The following is a 22,340-nucleotide window of genomic DNA, read 5'->3' on the forward strand; positions in this document are numbered from 1 at the left end:
TAAATATATTTTTGCAGATACCAGTTCTTACACCTTGAAGAATCTGCATCATCCTGAAAAGAGCAGAAAGGAAAATTCCTGCTCAGAAAAAGGAATTTCTTAGATAGAAATGTTATCTTTATCTTTACACAGAACTGGATTTCCAAGGAGTTAGATAATCAGGGTATGCTCATATACCTGACCTAGAAATTTAAACTGCAATATTAAATTCATTCCCTCTCTAGGACAGAGGCCTCACTTTTAATTGTATACATGCCAGATTGCCTTGTAAATATTTCCCACTGATCTCATGAGATGATGTCGCAGAAACTTGGCTTTTAAGGCAAGAATGACTCACTTTCTACAGAGTGAATCTATAAGACATAAAGTAGGGGTAAAAGTTACTTGCTACCCAATTTTGTCAGTGTTTCAGAGAATAAAGTATTTCTGTGGTGTTTCCTAATATAGTAAAGTAGATTTTTATTTCATTTTCTTTTGACAATAGTTACTTGGTAATTGAAGCTAATTATAATTAAAGGATGCAGTAAATGTCTCCTTTAAGCATAAATATTTTTAAACTTTTTTTTCTTTTTAACTTTTACCCATATTAAATCAGACCAGTTAGCCTTTCTCAGGAACAATGCTGCTCATCATTAAATTGATATAAGCTTAAATTGCAGTACTTTTCATTCTCCTACACTAAGTATAATACAGACAAGGAAGAGCCCAGAAGAAAAATTTTTGTATTCACTAGGTGAAATATCTTCCTGTATAGAGGGCTCAGGGAAAAACTTAGCAGCTTTTCATTTTTTTGATCTGTCTGAAATTTAAGAGCCTGTATGATAAAATGAGATACTTCTTACATAAACAAGAAGATCAATCTAACCTCTCAGAGAGAAACATATTATGAATGATAGTGATTCCTCTGCTTTTTTTTGTCTGCTACATTGATTTATGCGCTATAAATGTTTGATTTCAGTCTAGATATATGAAAATGGGACTACTGTAACATACTATGCATAGATTTTATTTAATTTAGCAGGCCATAACATCACCAAAATTTTGGGTTGAAATATTTACTGACTGCAAAAGCCAGGCATATTGTTCTAAAACAAAGTGGTAAGCCTATCCCTGGAGTTAAAGAAAAAAATCAATTTTTTAGATCTTGTAAGCAAATTAATTGCCTTTTTGGCCTTATAATTCCAAAAGGGATTGATTACCCACTCTCTTCCAGTGTTGCAAATAAAAAACTCTTATCCAGTCATAGAGTCCTGAAGAGGCGGGCATTACTTTTCCAGCCTAGTTGTACATATCATGAGTTTACATATGAACTGTACAATATTGCCTTTCTGATAATGAATAGTATTGTAGGCTCAGGGAAAAACAATACTTTGGATCGACATTTTTCTTTGTCACATGTGCGTCATTGTAGTACTTACTGTCAATATTTTATTAAGTTTTCCCAAGGTGGTTTAGTGGAAAAAAAATGAAGCCACTGATGGCTGTACATGTGCTTGGTGTATGGATGTGGAAGAGGTTGGAGTTGACTGAAGACCTTGTGCTTGATTACAGGGGTAGAGGCTTCGGATGGGAAGAAGTCTACACTATTTTGGCAAAGCTCAATGCAAGCTTTACCTGCACTAAGAAGGTTTGAGAAGGAATTGCGTTTCATCAGACAGCCTAACGTTTAGCTGTGCAATGCTTCACTACACCAGTAGCAGTTTCTAGTGATGAGCATGTAATGTGAAGCCCTTCTAGAGAACTTAGAGTAATTGTGTATTTCCACTAGTGAGAATCTCTGTGCAGAAATTGCGTGATTGACTTTAGAAGCCAAAGATAATTCACTTTGTGTGTGTCAGTCCAGTTGTTTTTCTTTTTTCCTTTTCTTTGTGAGGTATCAGAAATGCAGTATTTGAAGTTCTGTCTTCTCTGATGTGTAGAAATAACGTTATTAGCCTTCTCTACAATATGATACTTTTGACTATAAATTTTGAAGGTGATGGCTTTTCTCGTCTGTGCCAAACCATCTTGGCTCCACTTACCTTTTTTTCCTGTTCAGCACCAGCCTCGCTTTTCATGGTTCCTTTCATGATTTCTAAAATTCTTTTTCCCATTTAACAACTGACTTTTTATTCTCGGTTTATTTCCAAGAACTAGCTTGCCTTTTGGAATAAAAAAGTGCTGTATGATTAGTTTAGCATTCATAATTCTAGGATTTTTAAAGTTCTGTGAACACAGTTTCTTTATCTTCACTGCCATTTGCATGCATAAATGATGCTGTGTACCGTTCTCTGAAGTTTTTAATGAAAATATTAAGTAAAAAGAGACTCACAATTGCTGAATCCAATCAGGTAATTTGCTAATCAGTTCAGCAAAATACCGTTATATAATGTCATAGCTAATCCACTGGAAATTAGTTTTGCAAAGCTTTTATGAGCACTAGTGTAAATGTTTTATGAAACCATGTTTGCATATTGTTCTTAATTCTATTGTTAATTTTTAGGTTGTTATTTTCCATTTTGCAATTCATTAGAAAATTAATTATTCTTTGAAACAGATATGTGAAGTGTTTACATTTTACCTTTTTTTCCTCAGTTAATAAATACTTTCTGAACGGATCCTGATTTGTTGACCAACATTTATGCTAAACAATGCCCCTTAAATTAATCAAGTATTTATGTTGCTGCTTACTTTCACAAGCCTACTCCACTGTTCTTCATGTAAAGCTCAGTATATATGTTAGCTAATTCCCATAATTCCCTGAGGTGTATAGTTCCTATGTTTGATCTGTATTCCTTCAGCCTCTCTTAACTATTCTTTTACCTGACTTCATAGGAACTATTTTTCATGATCTCTCATGAGTTATAAATTGAAACCAAAAACAAAACCAGGAATTCGGAGCCATAGTGATACTGTGCTGATTACTCATTTGGATTCTTATTGTTGTGTAAGATTTCACAATAGGTTGATGTTCACCAAATAGATCCTGTCTCCAATGATGTATTTGTCATATATCAAAAGAATTCCAACTAAATAAAATTAAGGCTTTGAGAAAATATTCTCTCATTGATTAGTCTGTGAGATTTTGCTTGCCAACTTCTTTTCTGTATTTATGTAGTACTAACATTTAAAATGATCTGTTCTAAATTATAAAAACACAATCCACTCACTTATTCACTCTGATTCCAAAACTGCAGCACCATTTTAATTATTTGCTCAGGTAATATGAGTTTTCTGATGTAACTGCTGTATGAAAGCTATGTCTATTAATTATTAGAAGTTAACTATTTTACAAAGGAAATTTTCCCAGCATCGCAAAGTGATAAGATTAGAGTAATGCTTCTGCATGTTCCAGATTCTTCCTTGTAACTACTGTCTTCAGTTCAGGAAATTAAATTAGTTTATTAAGAACTTTGGTACATATAGACTACTATAGTGCATATTTAAAACTTTTGATCTGTTTTCCACCATTACCAGTGTACCTTCCAGTAATGCATTATTAGGCTAATGTTTTTTTATTTCTCTCTTTCTACAAGGAGGATAATGGAATGTCTTGGATTTTATTATTAAATACTACATTTTTGTTATTTAATTGTGCTAGAAAAGCCAAGATTGAAGAAATGTGACTTTTAAGTTTTGCAGCATGGTATCATTTGTAATAGCCTCCAGTAGTTTTTGCAATTAGTGAGGATGCTGATTCTCTAGGTGCATGTAATCCTGCTTGACAAAACGCTGATTATGTCTCCAGCAAATTAGTCTTTTTGAATCTGAATGCTAGAAGAAGTAAATAAAGATCAAAATGGCTTTTAAGCCTGATCATGGGCTACTTGAAGAGATGGGAGGCTGAAAAAAAGCAAGTTTAGTAGCCATTTTAGAAATTAAGCAGAAGGAGATGGTTTTCAGAAGGAGTGCTGCTTTAAGTCACGTTGCATGGGACTCAGACCACAGTCTATGAATTCGGTATGGAGGTCATAATCCAACAGCAAATTATAGAGTCACCAAATATTATAATGAGATTTCTCACATTAACGGTTAAATTCCTAATATTTTACAGAACTCATAAAGAAGACAGATTTTTGTTTTTCTGCAGCTCCCAAGTACCTTTTCAGGTGTCCAGAAAAGCAGTTCTCTCAACGACACAGATATACATGGGCTGGATGCATGGCATTTGTCAAACATCCTATTTGGTTAATCTGAAGAAATGTACGGTGGAGAATCAGTCTGTTTTATTAAGTCTGTGTGTTGTGGATGTCACATGGTATGTCATGTAGTCTGTCATGCAGTACATACAGACTTTGGAAGGTATATAGAGATTCATTTATTCACACTGTGAAATAATTACTCACTGCTTGTTCCAGTAGAAAAATACTGTTTATGTGTGACTCACTTGCCTGAGGAATTAGGTGTCAGCAGCTGGCGTTGCCTATAAAATCCTTGAAATTAATCCATGCCAAAGAAAATGATGCTTCTCTCTGAAGGAGAAGTCACAGTTTGGGGAGAAGGGACAAGGAGTGGGATATTTAATTTCTAAGAGAATTCTGATCAGAATCCCTAAAATAATTCAGATAACTAAGGAAATTGAGTCAATAAAATAATTATAAGCATTTATTATTTTCAGTGTGTTTGTTTATTATGTTCTTGCAAGGAATGGAAAGCTTTGGAACCCTAAAAATGGTAGGTTCGTTGTTGCTTTAGCAGATGGAAGAGAGCTTGACAGGGATGATGGGAGTAGAAGGAATAGCTAGTGTTAAAGCAATGATGAGGTCACTTTCTATAAAGGAATAACTGCCTCAATAATATGCTGAAGTTAGCAAGGAATTAGCTTTCCACAGAGCTGGAGTTTACTGTGGAATGGCCCTAGCATCTTGAGTGAAGATCCTAAGTCCATTAATGTCTGGAAACAGGAAGTGTGCAAAGGCTGCATCACCAGAGGTTTGCATAAAGAGGAGATAATAGACCAAGAAATAGGATGCATCGACCAAAAATTAATGTTACTGAGGAAAAATGCATCAATGCAGTAGGAATTTTCTTAAATGTTAGAGACTTTATTTTCAGACTTTGATATCAAGTATCAGTAAGTCTGTTGATCAGAAATATAAAATTTAGGAATTCTTTGTAGAGGATAGTCCTCATCAGAAATACAATATAGAGAAAGAATTAGATTTTTGCAAACTCTGCCTTTATGCATCATTAATCACTACAAGAAAAAGAGGAAGTATTCTAAATTTTTCAGATCAGAAGGCTTGATTCATTGAACGTGGGTGAAGTATAGCAAATTGGTCAAATGGGACATTCTTTTCTGGTTCCACTATACTTCAAGTATGTTGTCTCTGCCACACTTACAAAGTTATTCATTCATATTGAAATACTGATGAGAGTGTTCATGAATGATTCTTAATTACTGGTGAGCTTACACAAGCCAAATTAACTCTGAAGAGTAACATACGTTGTTTATTAACCTGACAGAATTTATCTATAGGAAACTGCAGAGGCTTTCACTTACTGATAAGATAGGGTGGTAGAGGCAAACTATTGAAGAAATAATCTCTTCAATTTGGGGTTTTTTTGTTTTGATTTTTTGGGGGGGTTGGTGGTTTGTTTTTTGTTTGTTTTTTTTTTTTTTTTGGTTGTTGTGTTGCTGAAGATTTTTGCTGGCTCTTGAAGTTTCATGAATTTCCTAGATTGTGCTCAGTAAGAGTTTCTTCTTGCTTTTTGACAGTCACAGCTAGTTTCCAGGCTATGCAAAGGTGTTTTCTGCTGATGTGCTAGCTGCCTTCCCAAAATACACAGAGAATTACCTTACTTTTGCCAATTTTAACAGTGAATGTTTGGCTTCTCTCCCAGTTCTTTGTTTACTGCAAAATCTGTTGCTTCTTGAGCCACAGCTCTGTACCTTCTTTTTTTTGGTGTGTTTCTTCTTTTTCTTTCCATACATTCTTCCTTTGCATAACTGTACTGATTGGATCATGCCAATCTTCCTCACAGCTCATTAAGTAGGCTTTTACCCCTTGTCCATGGATATCTAATTAGTTATAAATTCCAGTCTGAATCACTGGTACAGCTAAAATGGACTTTTGGAGGACATCTGTTCATTGTTCTGTCTTTTTATAGCTGTCTCCACACTACCATCTTCAAAAATCTTTGTTTTCCAGTCTTTTGTCTTCTTCCAGATCATTAAGGAGTTTGTCTATCTCTCCTTGCTGCACCTAATCTCCCCTGAATATCCTGTTCACAAGAATCATACCGAGTAGTGACATCTGAATACACAGTCTCCAACAAATCAAGTGTGTCACGTTTGTCAATTTTCCATTTTGCTGACCCAAGCTTCTTGCAGGGACAGGCAGGCACACTGTCTATTCATAAAGCTACCCCAGTATCGTTCCAGAGAAGAGTAGTTATTTTTTTTTCCATTCTTCCAACAGTGCTTACAAGTATCTTAGAAGAAAGAATGGCATAGGCACTGGATCCTCTTTCAATCTCTTAGTATAAAAAGAAGGCTTCATTTGTTCAATTCCAATCAGTCTTCTCTTTATCAAGCTATATTTTTTTCTTTTTACAGCAGGGAGAACGCACATATATAGGGTGAGTCTCATTTAATTTTCATTACTTATTTGAGGAAAGTAGGGAAAAACCTCTAACTGCAGTAGACTAACAAAGGATTTATCCCAGTTCCTTCCAGTAAAGAACTGAAGGTAGTTGAATGCAGTAAAGATGAGATACAGAAGAGATATAGATGACCACATATAGATAAATCTCTCTAGATTTCCCACAGTGCTTGAAAGATTGGAGATTTTTACCCCAGAAATTATTTGAATTCAGTTCTATTGTTTAACCCATGACGTTGGCACCATCCTTTTGATTAATTTAAAAAAAAAAGAAAAAAGAAAAAAGAAAAATTTAGGAAAAGGAAAAAGGACTTGTTAATGTGCCTGGCAAAAATGTGACATTTAATAATTAGATATTTAATATCTTCAATATTAGCAAGTTCTTGAAACCCCTGTTCAATAAGGAAACAACTCTTGTGTGGTTGAGCTTCTGTTCTCAGTGCTTTGTAACCTGCTAAATCTGAACAGGTTGACTGTTAGGGAATGAATGTACTTCTGCATGCATTTTCTGGAAGGAGAAAATGCAAACAGAAATGCAATGGAGAAATGTGGATATAATTATGAGAATAAAATAAAGGATGTGCTTCCATTTTTGATGAACAAAATTTCCAAGGTGAAAATTTTGCCAAGGTGATTTAGGAGTTTAGATCTCCTTTTCCAAAGGAATATTATGTCTTTAATACTGTCAGCCACATTTAAAATAGGTTTTGAAAATATTGTCAAAATGTTTTTCACCTTGAGATCTTAAGTAATTTAGGAGCATTCAAATATACTTGTTACGTTTCTTTCCAAAATATCAACTAAAATCTGAAAAGAAAGTAAAAATTCTTTTGCTTTCTAAAATATAGAACTGAATTGTTTAGTTATTAAAGATAGTTTTAAAAGTACAACAACATAATTTCAAATTTAATGTAATAAAAAAGTAGATGTTGATTCACTGTTGTATTTAATGCTTTTTTTCAGATCATTGAGGAAGATGATTCTGAAGGTTATTCTTATTTGAAAGTTTTACAAATTGCACTTCATGTTCATCATCTGTTGGTATAAGGTTTTTTTTGTGTGAGATGTCATTGGTGGCTGCTGGAAAGATGAGAAGAGTTTTGTTATAATGTTAATATGCCATGGCTGCTGTTTATAAAGAGGCAGGCACAGGTACAGGCCATTACTGTGAAACCATATTTATAGATTATGAGACTACTAATCACAGGGAACTGTTACATCCATTATTAACAAGGAAGATGAGGGAGCTTAATGTAAGGGAGGAAATGCTGAAGACAAAAAGGCAAAGAAATTAGGGACTTTGTCCGATATATAATATTAAATTAAGAACATGTAAAGTTAAGCAATGGAACTGTAATTTCATCTTAGATTCCTGGTGTCTGCACTAACAACTCGAGTGTTTTCCCTTGCTTTATGGTATCATCTGAAATACATGGTCAAATTATAGATAATAACTGAAATCTGTATTTATTTTGCTTGTTTCTCCAACCATTTCCATCAATACAATTTCATTAAAATATTCTCAGAATATTGTAATTATTGGGTTGTTCATAAGTGTTATCTCAGCACAATGGTGGTAACAAAAAATGTTAATATTAATCCCATGGTAAAACCTGTCTCTTGTTTTAATTTTTAAATTTTGTTCTTTTAGACTGGAGCAGGACCCCATGTTGGTAGGTGCTATAAAATGAGAGATTACGAGAGAGAGAGAGAGAGAGAGATGTATTTTTTAAAATCTAATTCTGGCAATGTGATCTATCTTTTTTTATTAAGATAAATTCTGCTATTTTCTGGCTGTACTCTATTAGGAAGACAGGTTAAATATAGGTTATATTTTTAGAGCTGTGGATAGCAGTAAGATTTGATGCATGCTTGTGTTCATGTAAAAACAAGACTTTTGTTTGCACATTGATATCGTTATAGTTACTATTGATTCAGATATCTTCTGAAAGGATGGGGAATCTGATTCGTATTGAATATGAGGTCATCAAATTCACATTAAGATTAAACTGGTGAATTAAAAGCTCAGTGTCACTTTGGGGTATGGTATTGTTGCCTCCTTACATCACAGAAGCAGCTCAACAAATACAAGTCAAATCCAAAATGTAATCATTGTCTTTTTAAGGCATACTCCTGTTCTTCATATAATAGCACTTAGTGCAGCTCATTCTGTATGCTTTAATATCTGGTCCATGTATTTTTAATTTGAATTAACGGAGATGAACGTGTTAGGCCAGAAGACACATACTTGTGGCTTTAGATCTACAAGCATTTGTTTCCCAGCCATACAGGAGAGTTGCACTACACGTGTGTGCAAATAAGAGGAAAAGGAACTGTACTTAAAAGCTTGTTCTTCAGCTGTCTAGCAACCTGTTACTTGGTTCACATTTCCCATCTCTTTCCTGTTCTTTGATCGTGGACTACATGATTACCCACCACAAGAATTTTAGACTTCAACCTACAGGTAGGAATGAACTAGTTAGAGGACATTCCTCTCATAGTTCAAGTGTTCATTCCACCTGTTTCTTCCGGTCCAGCTAAGTTTGTTTCCCTTGGGGAATCTGCTTCTCTTAAAACTTCTTTCCTGACTCTTGAAGATTATGCTTTTCTATGCCACCGTCTACTAGAACTGATTTAACCAAATGTATCAGAGAGAAAAGCTAGTGCCAGTTTGTGTGAAGCTACTGAAATATTGGTCCTGCCATCTTCCATTGATGTGGTTGCCAGGTTTTCTCCTGATGGAATATCCTTAACAAAGACGTTCTCCATCTTAGTGGAGAACGTCTCCTTCTTCTCAGTGGCTTTAAGAGAGGGAGTTGAGCAGAAGATATAAAGTGCTGGTCACAGTGCTTGTGGCCATGCCCTGGCTTACTGAGATGTGTAGAGTGACAGAGATGAAGGCCCATGAGGATTAAAAGTGGTGGGCTTTGAACCAAAATCTAGTGATTTACTGTGGCTTTCCTGATTTTGTTGCTATTTTAATAGACTTTTAGAATTTATTCAGTAAAACAAATTTAATCTGTTTATCTAGTAGTAGGAATATTTGAGATAAAGTCCAGAGATCTATAACGGGTGCTAGTGCTGTATGCTGCTGTATCTTTCAGCAGTCTACTCATCATCTACTTGTCTCCTCAGGCATCTGCTTTTCTCTAAGGCAACTTAGCTATACTGAATCTTGTGTTGCTGCTACTAAACTGCTTCTGTGATTCCACCTAGTTTAATTAAGGTTATGTTTATAATATACCATGTTGACAGTGAGGCTAGATAGAACACCTCAAAAGTTATTCTAAAACACAACATGCAAGTTTAGGTGATTATAAAGCTAAATAAAGTGAAGTAATGAGTAAGCTTTTGAAACCAAAGCTTCTTTAAAAATACACTGAAAATATACTGGAAGTGTTCTGGTTGTTAAAAATGTAACTTAAAAAGAATATTACTATGAAACATCATAGTCTGAGATGTATTTGAATCCAGCTTCCTGAAGAATTCAGTATAACACATTACGATTTAGAAACATTTCACAGAATAGTGGGAAAAATATGATTCAATTCATTACATGATTATTTATTCTTGTTAACATGCTGTGAACTTCATTGTGCAGTGAACATTACAATTAAATATCTTAAACACAGAACAGCCATAAATGTTCTGAGTAATAATGGGAATAGTATCAGCTCACTGGTATCCATTTTTGTGAAGTGATAATTTTATTGGAGGACAATATTCAAGATGCAAACATTTATTGTCCTTTTATAGACAATTGTTCCGATAACTGTTTAGTGAGTACTGGCATCATAGGGAGAAAATTGTGTACCTCAGCTGCTGTCCTGCCTGTGGCTGTAATGAAGTCTCTGTAGTAATCTAATTGTATTGACATAGCAAAAGAAATGGAATTCTAATTGACAACATAAAGCCAAGGAAACTGTCAGTAAAGACATGCTGACTTAAGCCTTGTTGACACTGATGTCAAAACTGTTCTTTGTGGCCAAGAATTAAAAACAGATTCTTCTTCTGAATTATTAGACTTAAAACCACATAAATTATGTAATCAACTGACTTTATGTACACCTTGATCGTGAACTTATTTGTATGTTCTTTCCTTTGGATTTTCAGGGGTGCAAAGGGGTTTCCAAGTGTGTTGCTTAAGAAACACAATTTTGGAGTTTTGAGTACAGTTGCACCTCTGTTTCTGAAAGTAGCCAGAGCAAAAATCCATGCCTGAATCAAAAAGACATCAAACTCTCAGATTAGAATATTGAAGTCCCTCAGATTTCACACCTTTTCCTGGCAGTAGTAGTTGGATCTCCCTATGTAGTCAATCTGGAAGTACGTTTTTTCAAGTTGGAGATTGAAGAGTGAACGAGTGAAGCCTCCCCTGAATCATCTTTCACTGTAATGTGGTACTGACTAGGATGTGGTCTAGCCATAGCCAATATAAAATATGGAGCATAAAATTTTTCCAAAATCCCAGTGGTCCCTAAACTTTGACTGAGGGCCTACTTAATGTAAGTACTTTCTACTCAGCAATCAGTTCCTGAAGAGATTAATTTTAAGATTAAGTGCTTTTTAAAAAGAAGTGGTCTGTGTTTGTATCCCAACTGGGAGTATTTTTCAACAGAAGGTAGAACATGCACCTGCAATGAGCCCTTGCCACAAAGAAAGCTAACAGTATCCTGGGCTGCATCGGGGAGGAGTGATACCAGCAGGCTGAGGAAGGTGATCCTTCCTCTCTATTCAGCACCAGTGAGGCCACACCTTGGGTGCTGTATCCAGTTCTGGGCTCCCCATTAGAAAAAAAGACATGCACATATTGGAGAGAATCCAGTGACAGGCCATGGGAATGACTAAGGGACTGGAGCATCTCTTCTATGAGGAAATGCTGAGAGCTGTGACTGTTTAGCCTGGAGAAGGTTCAGGGCGGATCTTATCTATGTGTACAGATACCCGAAGGGAAGGTCCAAAGGGGGTGGAACCAGACTCTTTTCAGTGGTGCCTGATAACAGAACAAGAGGCAATAAGCACAGACTGAAACACAGGAGGTTCCCTTTGAACATCAGGAAATACCCTTTTACTGTGAGGGGGGCTGAGCAGTGGCACAGGTTGCCTAGAGAGGTTGTGGAGTCTCCGTCCTTGGAGATATTCAAAAGCCAGTTGGATATGGTCCTGAGCAACCTGCTCTAGGGTGCCCTGCTTGAGCAGTAGGTTGGACTAGATGACATTTAGAGATGCTTTCCAACTTCAAGCATTCTGTGGTTCTGTGACATACTCTAGTGCAGGTCTCAGAAGGACTATAGTCTCTCAAAGCTTTTGAATTACTGTTGCAGTTTTAATAGTGATTGACCTCAATTATACTAAACAGGAAAAAAAAACAAACCTGAGAAATGTTAAAATTGCCCATCAGGGCAATAAGGATTTACACTGATTTCTGCTGCCAGTAATGTACAATAGAGATGTGGCTTTTATGATATCTGGCCAACAATTTGTGGCCCAGTGACCACTTATACCAGGATCAGTTGCTGACATGATTTTGGCTGCCTTTAGAAAGGCTCGAATTGCTCACACCATAAGGAGAAGACTTTGTAGGTGTCAATTGTAGCCCAGATAAAGATGTTTTCAGAGGAAGCTGCTCTCTCCCTCCAATATTTAATTGTCTAAGAATGCAGGTCTACTACCTTGTCAGTCTATTCACAGTAGTTAATATATCCCCACTAACTCAAGATGATACCATCTGTTTCTATTATTTTTTGGAAATCAATTGTAGAGTACCAAACCCTTGCAGAAGAGAAGAAACAATTTAGCTGCTTCAACACATGCTGGAAGTGACAGCAAGAGTTTTGTATATAGCTGTCTGGCATTTTAAAAACCTTCGAATAACATCCATCCTTTTATTCATAAGGCCTTTTCAAGAGATACAAGCCGCTTGCTTGCCATCTTTGTATTTATTGTTGTAACGAACTCCTCATTGATTTCATCCCAACTCTTGATTTTAGAGTCAAGGTTGGGGTGTAACTTAAGTATTTGTGTATTTGCTGTGTAAGAAATGTTACGGTTCTTACAGCACTTCCTGCTCTGTGTGATACTTTTTTCACTATGTATGGTAAACTTCCAGCTAAAGTCTATAAAGAGAACAGTAAAATAACATTTCAACTGTAAGCTTAATTAATGCCACATACTGCGTAGAGTGGAAGCAAAATGAATGACCTGCTGTAGCATCATACAGAAAGAGAGCTGTCCGCAGCACGAGCTGCTGGCCAGAGGCTGTGTTACTGTCAGGATGAGTGGAGAGAGCCAGCTGGTTCTGGTAAATCATCTATGTCCTGAGCTACAGCTAGTTATGAGCAGATTGATTTTTAGTTATTATTTCTTTTTCTCTAAATGCTGATGTGAAGAATTTTCCCTGGTAGCTATAGTTTTTCTTCACCTCTACAGCTCATCTGATTGCTAATATGTTCCTTACCAACTCAAATCATTATTGGGTCTAGCTGCTGTCATACTGTATTTTTATATTTTATATTTTAAACTCATTTATGCTTTTGTCCTGGTTGCAGCTGGGATAGAGCTAATTGTAGTCCTAGTAGCTGGTATAGTGCTATGTTTTGGATTTATTTATACGAAAGTAATGTCGAAACACACTGATGTTTAGTTGTTGCTAAGCAGTGTCTACAATTAAGTCAAGGACTTTTCAGCTTCCCAGGCCCTGCCAGCAAGGAGTCATGAGCCTTCTGCAGGAGGTGCACAAGAAGCTGGGAGAGGCATGGCCAGGACAGCTGATCCAAACTGGCTAAAGGGATATTCCATATGATATGATGTCGAGTTGGCCAGGGAGGGCCGTGGCACAGGAGCTAGCTGTGGTCAGCGGTTGGTGATCAGTTGTGCTGTGCTTCACTTGTTTTGTGTAATCTATTATTATTGTTGTCATCATCATCATCATCATGCTCTTCCTTTTCCGTCATATGAAACTGTTTTTATCTGAGCTCATGAGTTTTACTTTTTTCAATTCTCTTCCCCTTCCCACAGTGGGGAGGAGTGAGCAGATGGCTGTGTGGTTGTTTTAGCTCCCTGCTGGGTTAAACCACAGTGGTTTTTCTGTCTATGAATTAAGAAAATAATGCACAAAGAATCAATCAGTCATGAAAATGTTTAGAAGCAGTGTCATGTGCCGGGCTACAATTACAATACCTGAGGTAACAAAAATCATATTAGTTTTTGGCTTATCTGTTTCATGATGTGAGTAGTAAACAGTTTCAGATTTGTATCTGTCAAATTAGATGTTTGATTTCTTAGGTTTTTTGAATATAGACAAGTACTTACTGTGATAATATCTTGTCATACTTGAAAATTGCTTTTAGCTTTAAATAAATATTTTCCATTTATAATAATTATCCAGTCTTTCCCAGAGGTACATTTCTACCACCATTAAGGTTATTTTTTTACTAAGTCTTGATATACCTTTGTCAGTAATTCTTGTTAATAAGAAATATCACAAAAAAATTGAAGTCTCAAAAGAATGGTCATGAAAAGAAGTAATGCTCTTGTTTTTATTTCATATAGAAATATAACAAAATAGTTGTGTTGAAGTTGTAAATGTTGAATGTTCTAAAAAATGTTGGCAGTTTAAAAAAAAAGAAAAAAAGAAAGAAAAGAAGAAAAGTTTTTCTGTCACTCCAGAGTATGGGTGAACGTCTGATGGCATCCATCTCCATTTTATTGGGAGTTGGTTCAAATGGGTAAATTTCAATAAATCGACATGCTTACAATAAGAGTACTCTTCACTGATAATTTCAAATCACTTTTAATGATTGTATTGATGTTTCAAACATACTCAGTTTGACTTTTCTGCTCTATACTCTTGGGAATGTAGACAGGCTTTATTAAATACTTTAAAAATATCTGTTAATATTTTTCTCAAAGGTAGGAGTAGGAAAGCTTGGTTAATAGCAAGGACTGTCAAGTGAAATTGATTCACTGAAGCTAGCAGAAAATCTGGGTAAGATTAGAGAGCACTGAGGGTCTCTAAGCAATCTGAGTTACAGCATTTGCTGCAGGGATTGTGGAACTCTTGAGACCTTAAACTTGAGCTTCTCAGAAAGCTAAAAAGAAATTGGGAGAGAACATGAACTAGAAAAACTATTTTTTGACCAGCTCTCATTGTAATTCCCCCAAACCTGTATTCTCTCTAAAACAGGAAAAAAACCCTGAAAGCAATGCTAAATGGAAGGCAGTGGAATGAGACTTAAGTGATTTGGTTCTTCAGGTTTTCCACTAGTTTGCTTGTTGTCTATGGAGAACTTTCTCTCTCTCCCTTCCGTTCCTCATATGCACAATGACACTGACAGAGATCTTGTTTGTTGTAAAGAGTTTTGCTTGCTTGAGACATAGATTTGGGATAGGAAAAACACTGGAGTCTCAGCCTGAATTATGAGAGAAGAATGCTTGTTTTAGATCTGAAGAAAATTGCAGTTATCTTGAAAAATCATTTGTGAAGTTTCTTTCTTTCTTCTTACCTTCACCCATCCCTGCTGAGATACCAGTTTTTTATTAGATTGCCTGATTTTCAAACATGTAGAAGCCATATCAAGCTGTGTAAAAGCCCTCTGATAACTTCTGTTTCTGTTAAGTATAATCACATTCTTCTGTAGTTATCTTTGTTTCTTAAAGCATCTTGTGCTTTGATCAAAGATATTGCACCCAGTTTAGCCTTCCACCTGTTTAAGCATCTGGATGCACATGGAGAGAGGTGATCTTCCTTAGAGCTTCTCGGTGTGTCATGGAGAAGCTACTGCATTAATCTTGTTTTTTATTCAACCACACTTTGAGAAGAATGTTTGAATTGCCTTACTGGGATGGTATTACCATGTGGCACCCAACCTCTACCATTTAAGTATATTGTATCTAAATGTATCTCTTATAATTTTTTTTTCCCCCCCTGCAAAATGGTAAAAAAGTTACCTTTTAATACATTTAATTGTATTCTTGGGTGACTTTAAAAAATGTAAGATGAATGAAATCAACATAGGTTTAGAGTATATGTACAGATGATCCTGAACTAAAAATCATATTTTGTCTTCAAAATACACAAAATAATAAAATTTTCTTTTCAGAAAATTAGTAAGCTGGAAGCCAAATTGCCTGCTCAGATCTTAACAGTAAATATTAGATTGTTTCTCCTGTTTGACTAACAATTTGTAATTAAGAACAATGATCCTTTTATTTCATTCCTTAGTTTTGAATCTGATTCTTCTTTTATGGCACTTAGAAAAGAGCCGTTACCCATTAAGATAAATTTAAATTTGTCTAGAGAATTATTTGCAAGGCATAATCATGTTCTAAACATTTTTAGTTAACACTTGTTTAAGTAGATTGCTACCCTAACTTCAGGAATTATACCAACAATCTTACCCTCTAGATTTAGTTCATTTGCTCATTGTCTTCTCCTTCATTTTTCTGATTTGAAAATTTACCTCTGTAAGAGATTTTCCCAAAGACTAAAATAAACTTTGAAAATGTAAAATGTCTCTGGTCCATTCTTTAATTACTTCTATAAGTCTAAGATATCTGTTCCAATAGTACGTTATGGCCCTAAAATATCAATAGTTTAAAGGTCATTGGCTTGATTGCGATCTAGATTTCATGCTGTGTGCTTACTCAGATTCACCTGTGCTTAGTGAACATGCATAATCATATTTTTATGGTACTGGAAAAGATCAAAAAGCGTAGGAGTAGCGGAAAATAAAAATTGCAAAATATATTCAGGTACAGTTGTGACATGACTAAATAGTTTACAGTGCTATGATAGTTTCCTTTATCTTGTTTATGATACTTATTCAGTGTAAGAACTGATGTAATTTCTTTGTAGTTACTGAATAACGTATCCCATAGTACATTGGGTTTGAATTAGAAATCTCAATAATTATCAGGGCACAGAAGTTATTTCTAATTTCTTTAGTGTGTGGCTCTGGGCTACTTATGACTTTGTGTATATATGCATGTGTGCACCATGGAGGTTACCAGTTTAAGATGCTAACATTGAAACCCTTCAAATATTTAATGGAGTACTTCTGTAATTAAATTATTTTTGGTTTCAGACCCTCAAGCATTCTAATGTCAGAAACCCACTTAAACTTTGAAACCATAGTTCTTTTCTCGTCTTGAAATGTGACCAGTTGTTTCGTATTTACAAGACCTGAATAATGGAATAGCATTAGGTATATACTGCAGTGAGATTTTTTTAAAATGTCCATTTAATAATAATTCCTCATCAATAAGATGTTAGTCACCTAGTTTAAAATGTTTATTTTTATAATGTATTTTGAAAGTTCAATAGGATAAAATAGCAACTCAGTCATCAAAAGTTTGTGTGTATATTTGTATGCATTTCTATGATCTGCATATGTACATATTTATTCATAAATACCTGTATGTATGTGGTTTTGCATAGAAAGTGTATGTGCACTTTATCAATCAGAATTCTTGGCAAAAACTTGTCAGGTTTTTTTACATGTGACCAGTTTTTTGAAAGATGTTCTATCATATTGCATGGTTTATCAAGGCTTATGCAAGTCACTTTCAAAAAATATTTTAATAGCTTGTCTTGCTACTGTTCTGGAATTTCTTTGCCTTTTCATGATTTACAAAAGCACAGAGCTCACAGCAGTTCCTCCTCAGTTAGAAACTTATCTGAAGTAGATAATGGCCTAGTATCTATTCAGTTACTGGTGATAAAAACATGATACTAAATGGGGGTATTTATCAAACATGTGTTTTTTCTTAATACATTTAAAATCTCCAGGTACTAGTTACCAGACCAACTAGGATTTGTTTTGGTTTTCAATAGTTTAAAAATCAGCTGATGAGTTTTCACAGGAGTATACAAATCAGTGGTGAGAGTTCTGCTAATAATTTTAACTGGCCAGATTAATAACCTTAAAAAATAAAGCCAAAATCACAATAATATTTTTATATTCATAGAAAATGGCAAATTCTTTGGGCCTGTTTATTATGTATATATGTGCAGTTCTTAGAAAACAGAGTTTTTGATCCTTGTGAGTGGCTGGGAAGGATTGATGTCACATGAATTGGGTCTGACCAACTTGCCTGAGGTCCAAAGGCAACTGGTGGTGTGTGATTTTATATTGAACAGTTTCAGAATTAAAATGTTTATTGGAAAAATATTCAACAGATTTAAGAAAAAAAATTGCTTGTACATGATTGTGGTAATAAGGTCTCCCCTAAGCCTTCTTTTCTCAAGGCTGAAAAAACCCAGTTCTCTCAGCCTTTCCTCATATGGCAGGCTTTCTGGTCCTTTGATCATCTTCATGGCCCTTCTCTGGACCCTCTCCAGCCTTTCTATGTCTGTCTTGTATAGCAGGGACCAAAACTGAACACAGCATTCTAGATGTGGCCTGACAAGTGTCAAGTAGAGTGGGATAATGACTACTTTATCTCTGCTGGTGTTGGCCTTGTTGATGCAATCCAGCATCCTGTTAGCTTTCTTTGCTGCTGCAGCACACTGTTCACTCATATTGAACTTATTGTCCACCAGGACCCCCAGGTCGTTTTCCACAGAGCTGCTTCCCAGTCAGGTAGATCCCAGGCTGTGCTTCACTCCTGGATTGTGTTTTCCCAGGTGCAAGACCTTACATTTGTCTCGTTGAAATTCATAAGGTTCTTGTTAGCCCACTCTTTCAGCTTATCCAGGTCTTCCTGCTGGGTGGCTCTCCCTTCCCAAGTGTCCGCTTCCTCACTCAGTTCGCTATCATTGGTAAACTTCATCAGGGTACATTTGATCCCATCATCCAGATCAGTTATGAAGATATTAAACACCCTTGAGCCCAATATCAATCCCTGGGAGACCCAGGGAAAGGATAATTAGGGTTGGGTAATGAGAAATAAAAACAGTCCTTCATGAACTTCTCCAATGTGAGTCCTTCCCATGGGGATGCAGTTCTTCATGAACTGCTTCAGCATGGGTCCTTTCCACAGGGTGCAGTCCTTCAGGACCACACTGCTCCAGCATGGGTCCCCCATGGGGTCACAAGTCCTGCCAGAAAACCTGCTCCAGCCTGGACTCCTCTCTCCACGGGTCCACAGGTCCTGCCAGGAGCCCGCTCCAGTGTGGTCTTCCCACGGGGTCACAGCCTCCTTCAGGTGCCTCTGCATCCTTCAACGTGGGGTCCTCCATGGGCTACAGGGGAATGTCTGCTCCTTCATTATCCTCCATGGGCTGCAGGGGGGACGGCCTGCCTCACCAAGCCTCGTTCAGTTGAACAGTATGCACTAAGGGAACTGACTGATGCCTGGCTGTGGTGATGGAATAAAATATTGTATTTAATCATATGCAAAGGGTGTATTTCATTGGGCCACATTCATAATTTTAGGGGGAATGTTATTTCTGGCATTCTCACAATCTGGAAGTTGAATTTTCAACTTTTTTTAAGGGTAGTAATTGTTTTGTAATAATATATAAACTAAGGTCACAAGACAATGGAAATGGTGTAAAAAATACTAATTACTTTAAATCTCAAAATGTAATCATGGATTGCATTTTTGTTACAATGGCTGGCTAAATAAATGTGTAGAAACTCATTATAAGGAGGATGATTAATTCTTTCATGCATTCAGTTTCTGAATTCATAAGGAATTCAGACACAGCTAGGATGAATACTGCCAGGATACAATAAGGGAGTGATCTAAGGTCTTGAAGCCTGGTGACTCTTTGCTCTGGGAGGACTGAGAAATGACGTTTAAGGAAGTTCTGTTTGTAAAGGTTTGCTACGTAAACAAACTGCTAAATGTTACATTTAATTGAAATTACAGGCAAAGAGAAGCAATTCTGTTTGAGAAGAATAAAAATGATAAAATGCTTGTTTATTAGCTTATTTGAAACTGCTTTATAAATTCATTATTTCTGTTTTAACTTATTCCGGTGATAGATGTATTGGTTTAATATGAATGTGTATTCTGTGACTTGTGGCTGTAATTATTCACAGTGAGTTAATTTATACCATTAATATATCATTCACTAACAAGTGCATGGTAAAACCTCAAGAGTTTTGATTTGGATAAATATCTAGCAATACAGATGTTTACGTAAACATTTTTGAGCTTTACATTTTAAAAATCTTATAAAATCAACATTTGTTTGATCCTTCAAATGGGTTCAAACTCTTTCTTGTTTCTACTGACCCATTTTTTTGCATTTTTTACTTTTTAGCGAAAAGAAAGGCAGATTTAATCATCATACTGATCACTCTATCTGGTTTATAAGTTTGTTGGGGTTTTGTTTGGTTTTGGTATTTCTTTGTTTTGGGTTTTCTTCCTCCTTCTGAGCAAAAAGCCTATTAAATCAATCTTTTTAATGGGCATGTTTCAGGAAGAACTTTTATGTAAACAGACTGAGATTGCTTTATTTTCATTTTTAAGTCATGGAGAAAAGTAAATACCTTCCAGTCTAAAGGCAATGTGACGGCTGAATATGAATGTAAATATCTGTAAAAGAAAGTTAAGGATGTAAAAAAATGTTAAACGGTAAACATTTTTGCTCCAAAGAAGAATTGAATTAGTGATAACTTCTTTAAGCAGTTTGCAAACAGTTACTGCTTGCTTGTATGCTAGAAGAACTTAAACTGGTTTAGGAAGACAACAGGTGATGGTAGTATCCCTCTCTCCTAACAGGCCAAATTAAAGCTTTGAAGAGTTTTGTTGTTTCTTTTTGTGTAAAATATGGCATACTTTTGTGTAAAATATGGGCGTATGTATATTGGCATAAATTATTCATTTAATTTACTAAATACAAAAAAAGAATGATGATTCCATTTATGATAGATGCATTTCTAGAAAGAATAGGGTTTTCTTCTATTTGTATGAAAGAGTGTACTTTTTTTGGCTACAAGCTACTTTGAAGAAAATAACTTTTATCTCAATCAAAACCAGTTAAAAAAAAAGTTACATGAAGTTTTTTCTCCAATTTCTCCAAAAACAAATTTTCCTGAATGACCTCTTAAAGGACAATAAAACAGTCTTCAGAAATAGAAAGTAAAATATATACATGGATTACATTAATATTTTTTTACGGTTTCTTGCTGATAAATTCAAAATGCAAGTCCAATTTGAAATATCAAACCAAAGGTTTATTTTAAATTAATGAAACCCACCAAATTCTTACTAAATGCCTAGCAAAAATAACATTGATGTGGTTGATGATGAATGAATGCATCCCTTCTGTGCCTGTAGAAACTGATTTTCTATACATTCTCAGATAATCTTTATGTAATAAAATCTATGAAAACCAGACCTCTCATTTGCTTACTTAGACTTATATCTTTCTTTTCCAGATGACACGAGAGCAGTATATATTAGCAACACAACAGAACAGCCTTCCAAGAACTGAACATCCTCAGTTTTACCCAGTAGGGATTTATGGATGGCGAAAGAGGTGCTTATACTTCTTTGTCCTTCTGCTGTTGGTTACCATGATTGTTAACTTAGCAATGACAATATGGATTTTGAAGGTTATGAATTTCACAGTGGTAAGTATCGCAGTAACTTTATGTACCCTGTTTCTTGAAGTAAGAACTTGTAGTTTTAGTTCTCTTTCCTTTACCATGCTATATACAAATCTTGTAATTTTGGATTAAAAATCATGTATCCTTCTTTGAGCGTTACTTCAGATATTTATACCTTTTTTGTATATTCTGCAGTGAGTGGACCTGTGCCCTGTATTTTCAGATATTTTTCGTTAATCTTTGCAGATTAACAAAACATATCTTTGCTCTAAGATATCTGGATCTTAGATTTATTTATATTTTTGCCCAACCAAAATCACCATCATGGTGACTGCCCCAAGGATCTCTTGGTTGCTTGTTAGTTAGGTCAACTTAGGGTGGCTTTTTTAGTTTATGTTATTCTTAGTATTTTGATAGAGTTTACTGACCATTTGGACTGCGTTTCACCTAGAACTTAGAGTAGCTGTTTTGATGTTGATAAGAAGGGGTAGGTGGGTATAAAAGCCACAGGCTTTTATGAAACAGCCTCCATCTATCTGGAATCTTTAATAGCAGCAAAGTGTTACCGAGTCTGTATTTCACATGTACACCTGAAAGAACACCTGCGTTCAGTGGAAACTGTGTTATCTGCCCAGCTGTTCTCAAAGCTTTGTTTGGATAAAGGTGGTAGAAGTGCTCACTAGTTGGCAGTGGAGTAGTGTGGTTTTGTACATCAAAAGCAAAGATAGAACACTCCACAGTTTAAAATAGCAGTGCTTCTGCTAGGATCAGTGTATTCTCTCTCTCTGGATTTTGAACTTCATAAGCCACATTTTGATGTAGCTAATAATACATTTCTAATTCCTAGGTTCAGAGCATATTTCTATTTTCCATTAGTTTATTGGAAATAAAAAACAGCCAACAGAACCAGAATTAAACATATGTATAAAATCGTTCTATATCGGCTGATGTTCTGTAATGCGTAGGGTTATCTGATACCCTTGTCTGGTGAGACGTATTGTGGAAACACATTGCTCCTTCTGAGTTGTCACTAGTGGATGAATATGTTGGATTCATATTTTGACAACTGTATGAATTTAATATGTACTGAAGAGCTGGAAGTTTTTTGGGGTTTTTTTTTGGGGGGGGGTGCTTGGGGTTTTTTTGTGTGTGTTTGTTTTCATTCATAATGTGCTTTCAAGCATAATGTGCTTGCAAAACAGAATATTCACATATGCTTTTGCTATTTGTATTAGAATCATATTTAGGCATA

At 35.6% G+C, this 22,340-nt stretch overlaps 1 protein-coding gene across 1 annotated transcript in view; it reads left to right on the forward strand.

Annotated features, from left to right (window-relative positions):
* The window catches only part of SGCZ (sarcoglycan zeta), a 482,281-nt gene that overhangs the window by 243,491 nt on the left and 216,450 nt on the right, over window positions 1-22,340 (forward strand). The window contains exon 2 of the mRNA XM_075752098.1: window positions 20,918-21,112. Within this exon, the coding sequence (XP_075608213.1) occupies window positions 20,918-21,112 (195 nt within the window). The remainder of the gene's footprint in view (window positions 1-20,917; window positions 21,113-22,340) is intronic.

This window comes from Balearica regulorum, chromosome 4 (genome assembly GCF_011004875.1).
Source record: "Balearica regulorum gibbericeps isolate bBalReg1 chromosome 4, bBalReg1.pri, whole genome shotgun sequence".
NCBI lineage: Eukaryota > Metazoa > Chordata > Aves > Gruiformes > Gruidae > Balearica > Balearica regulorum.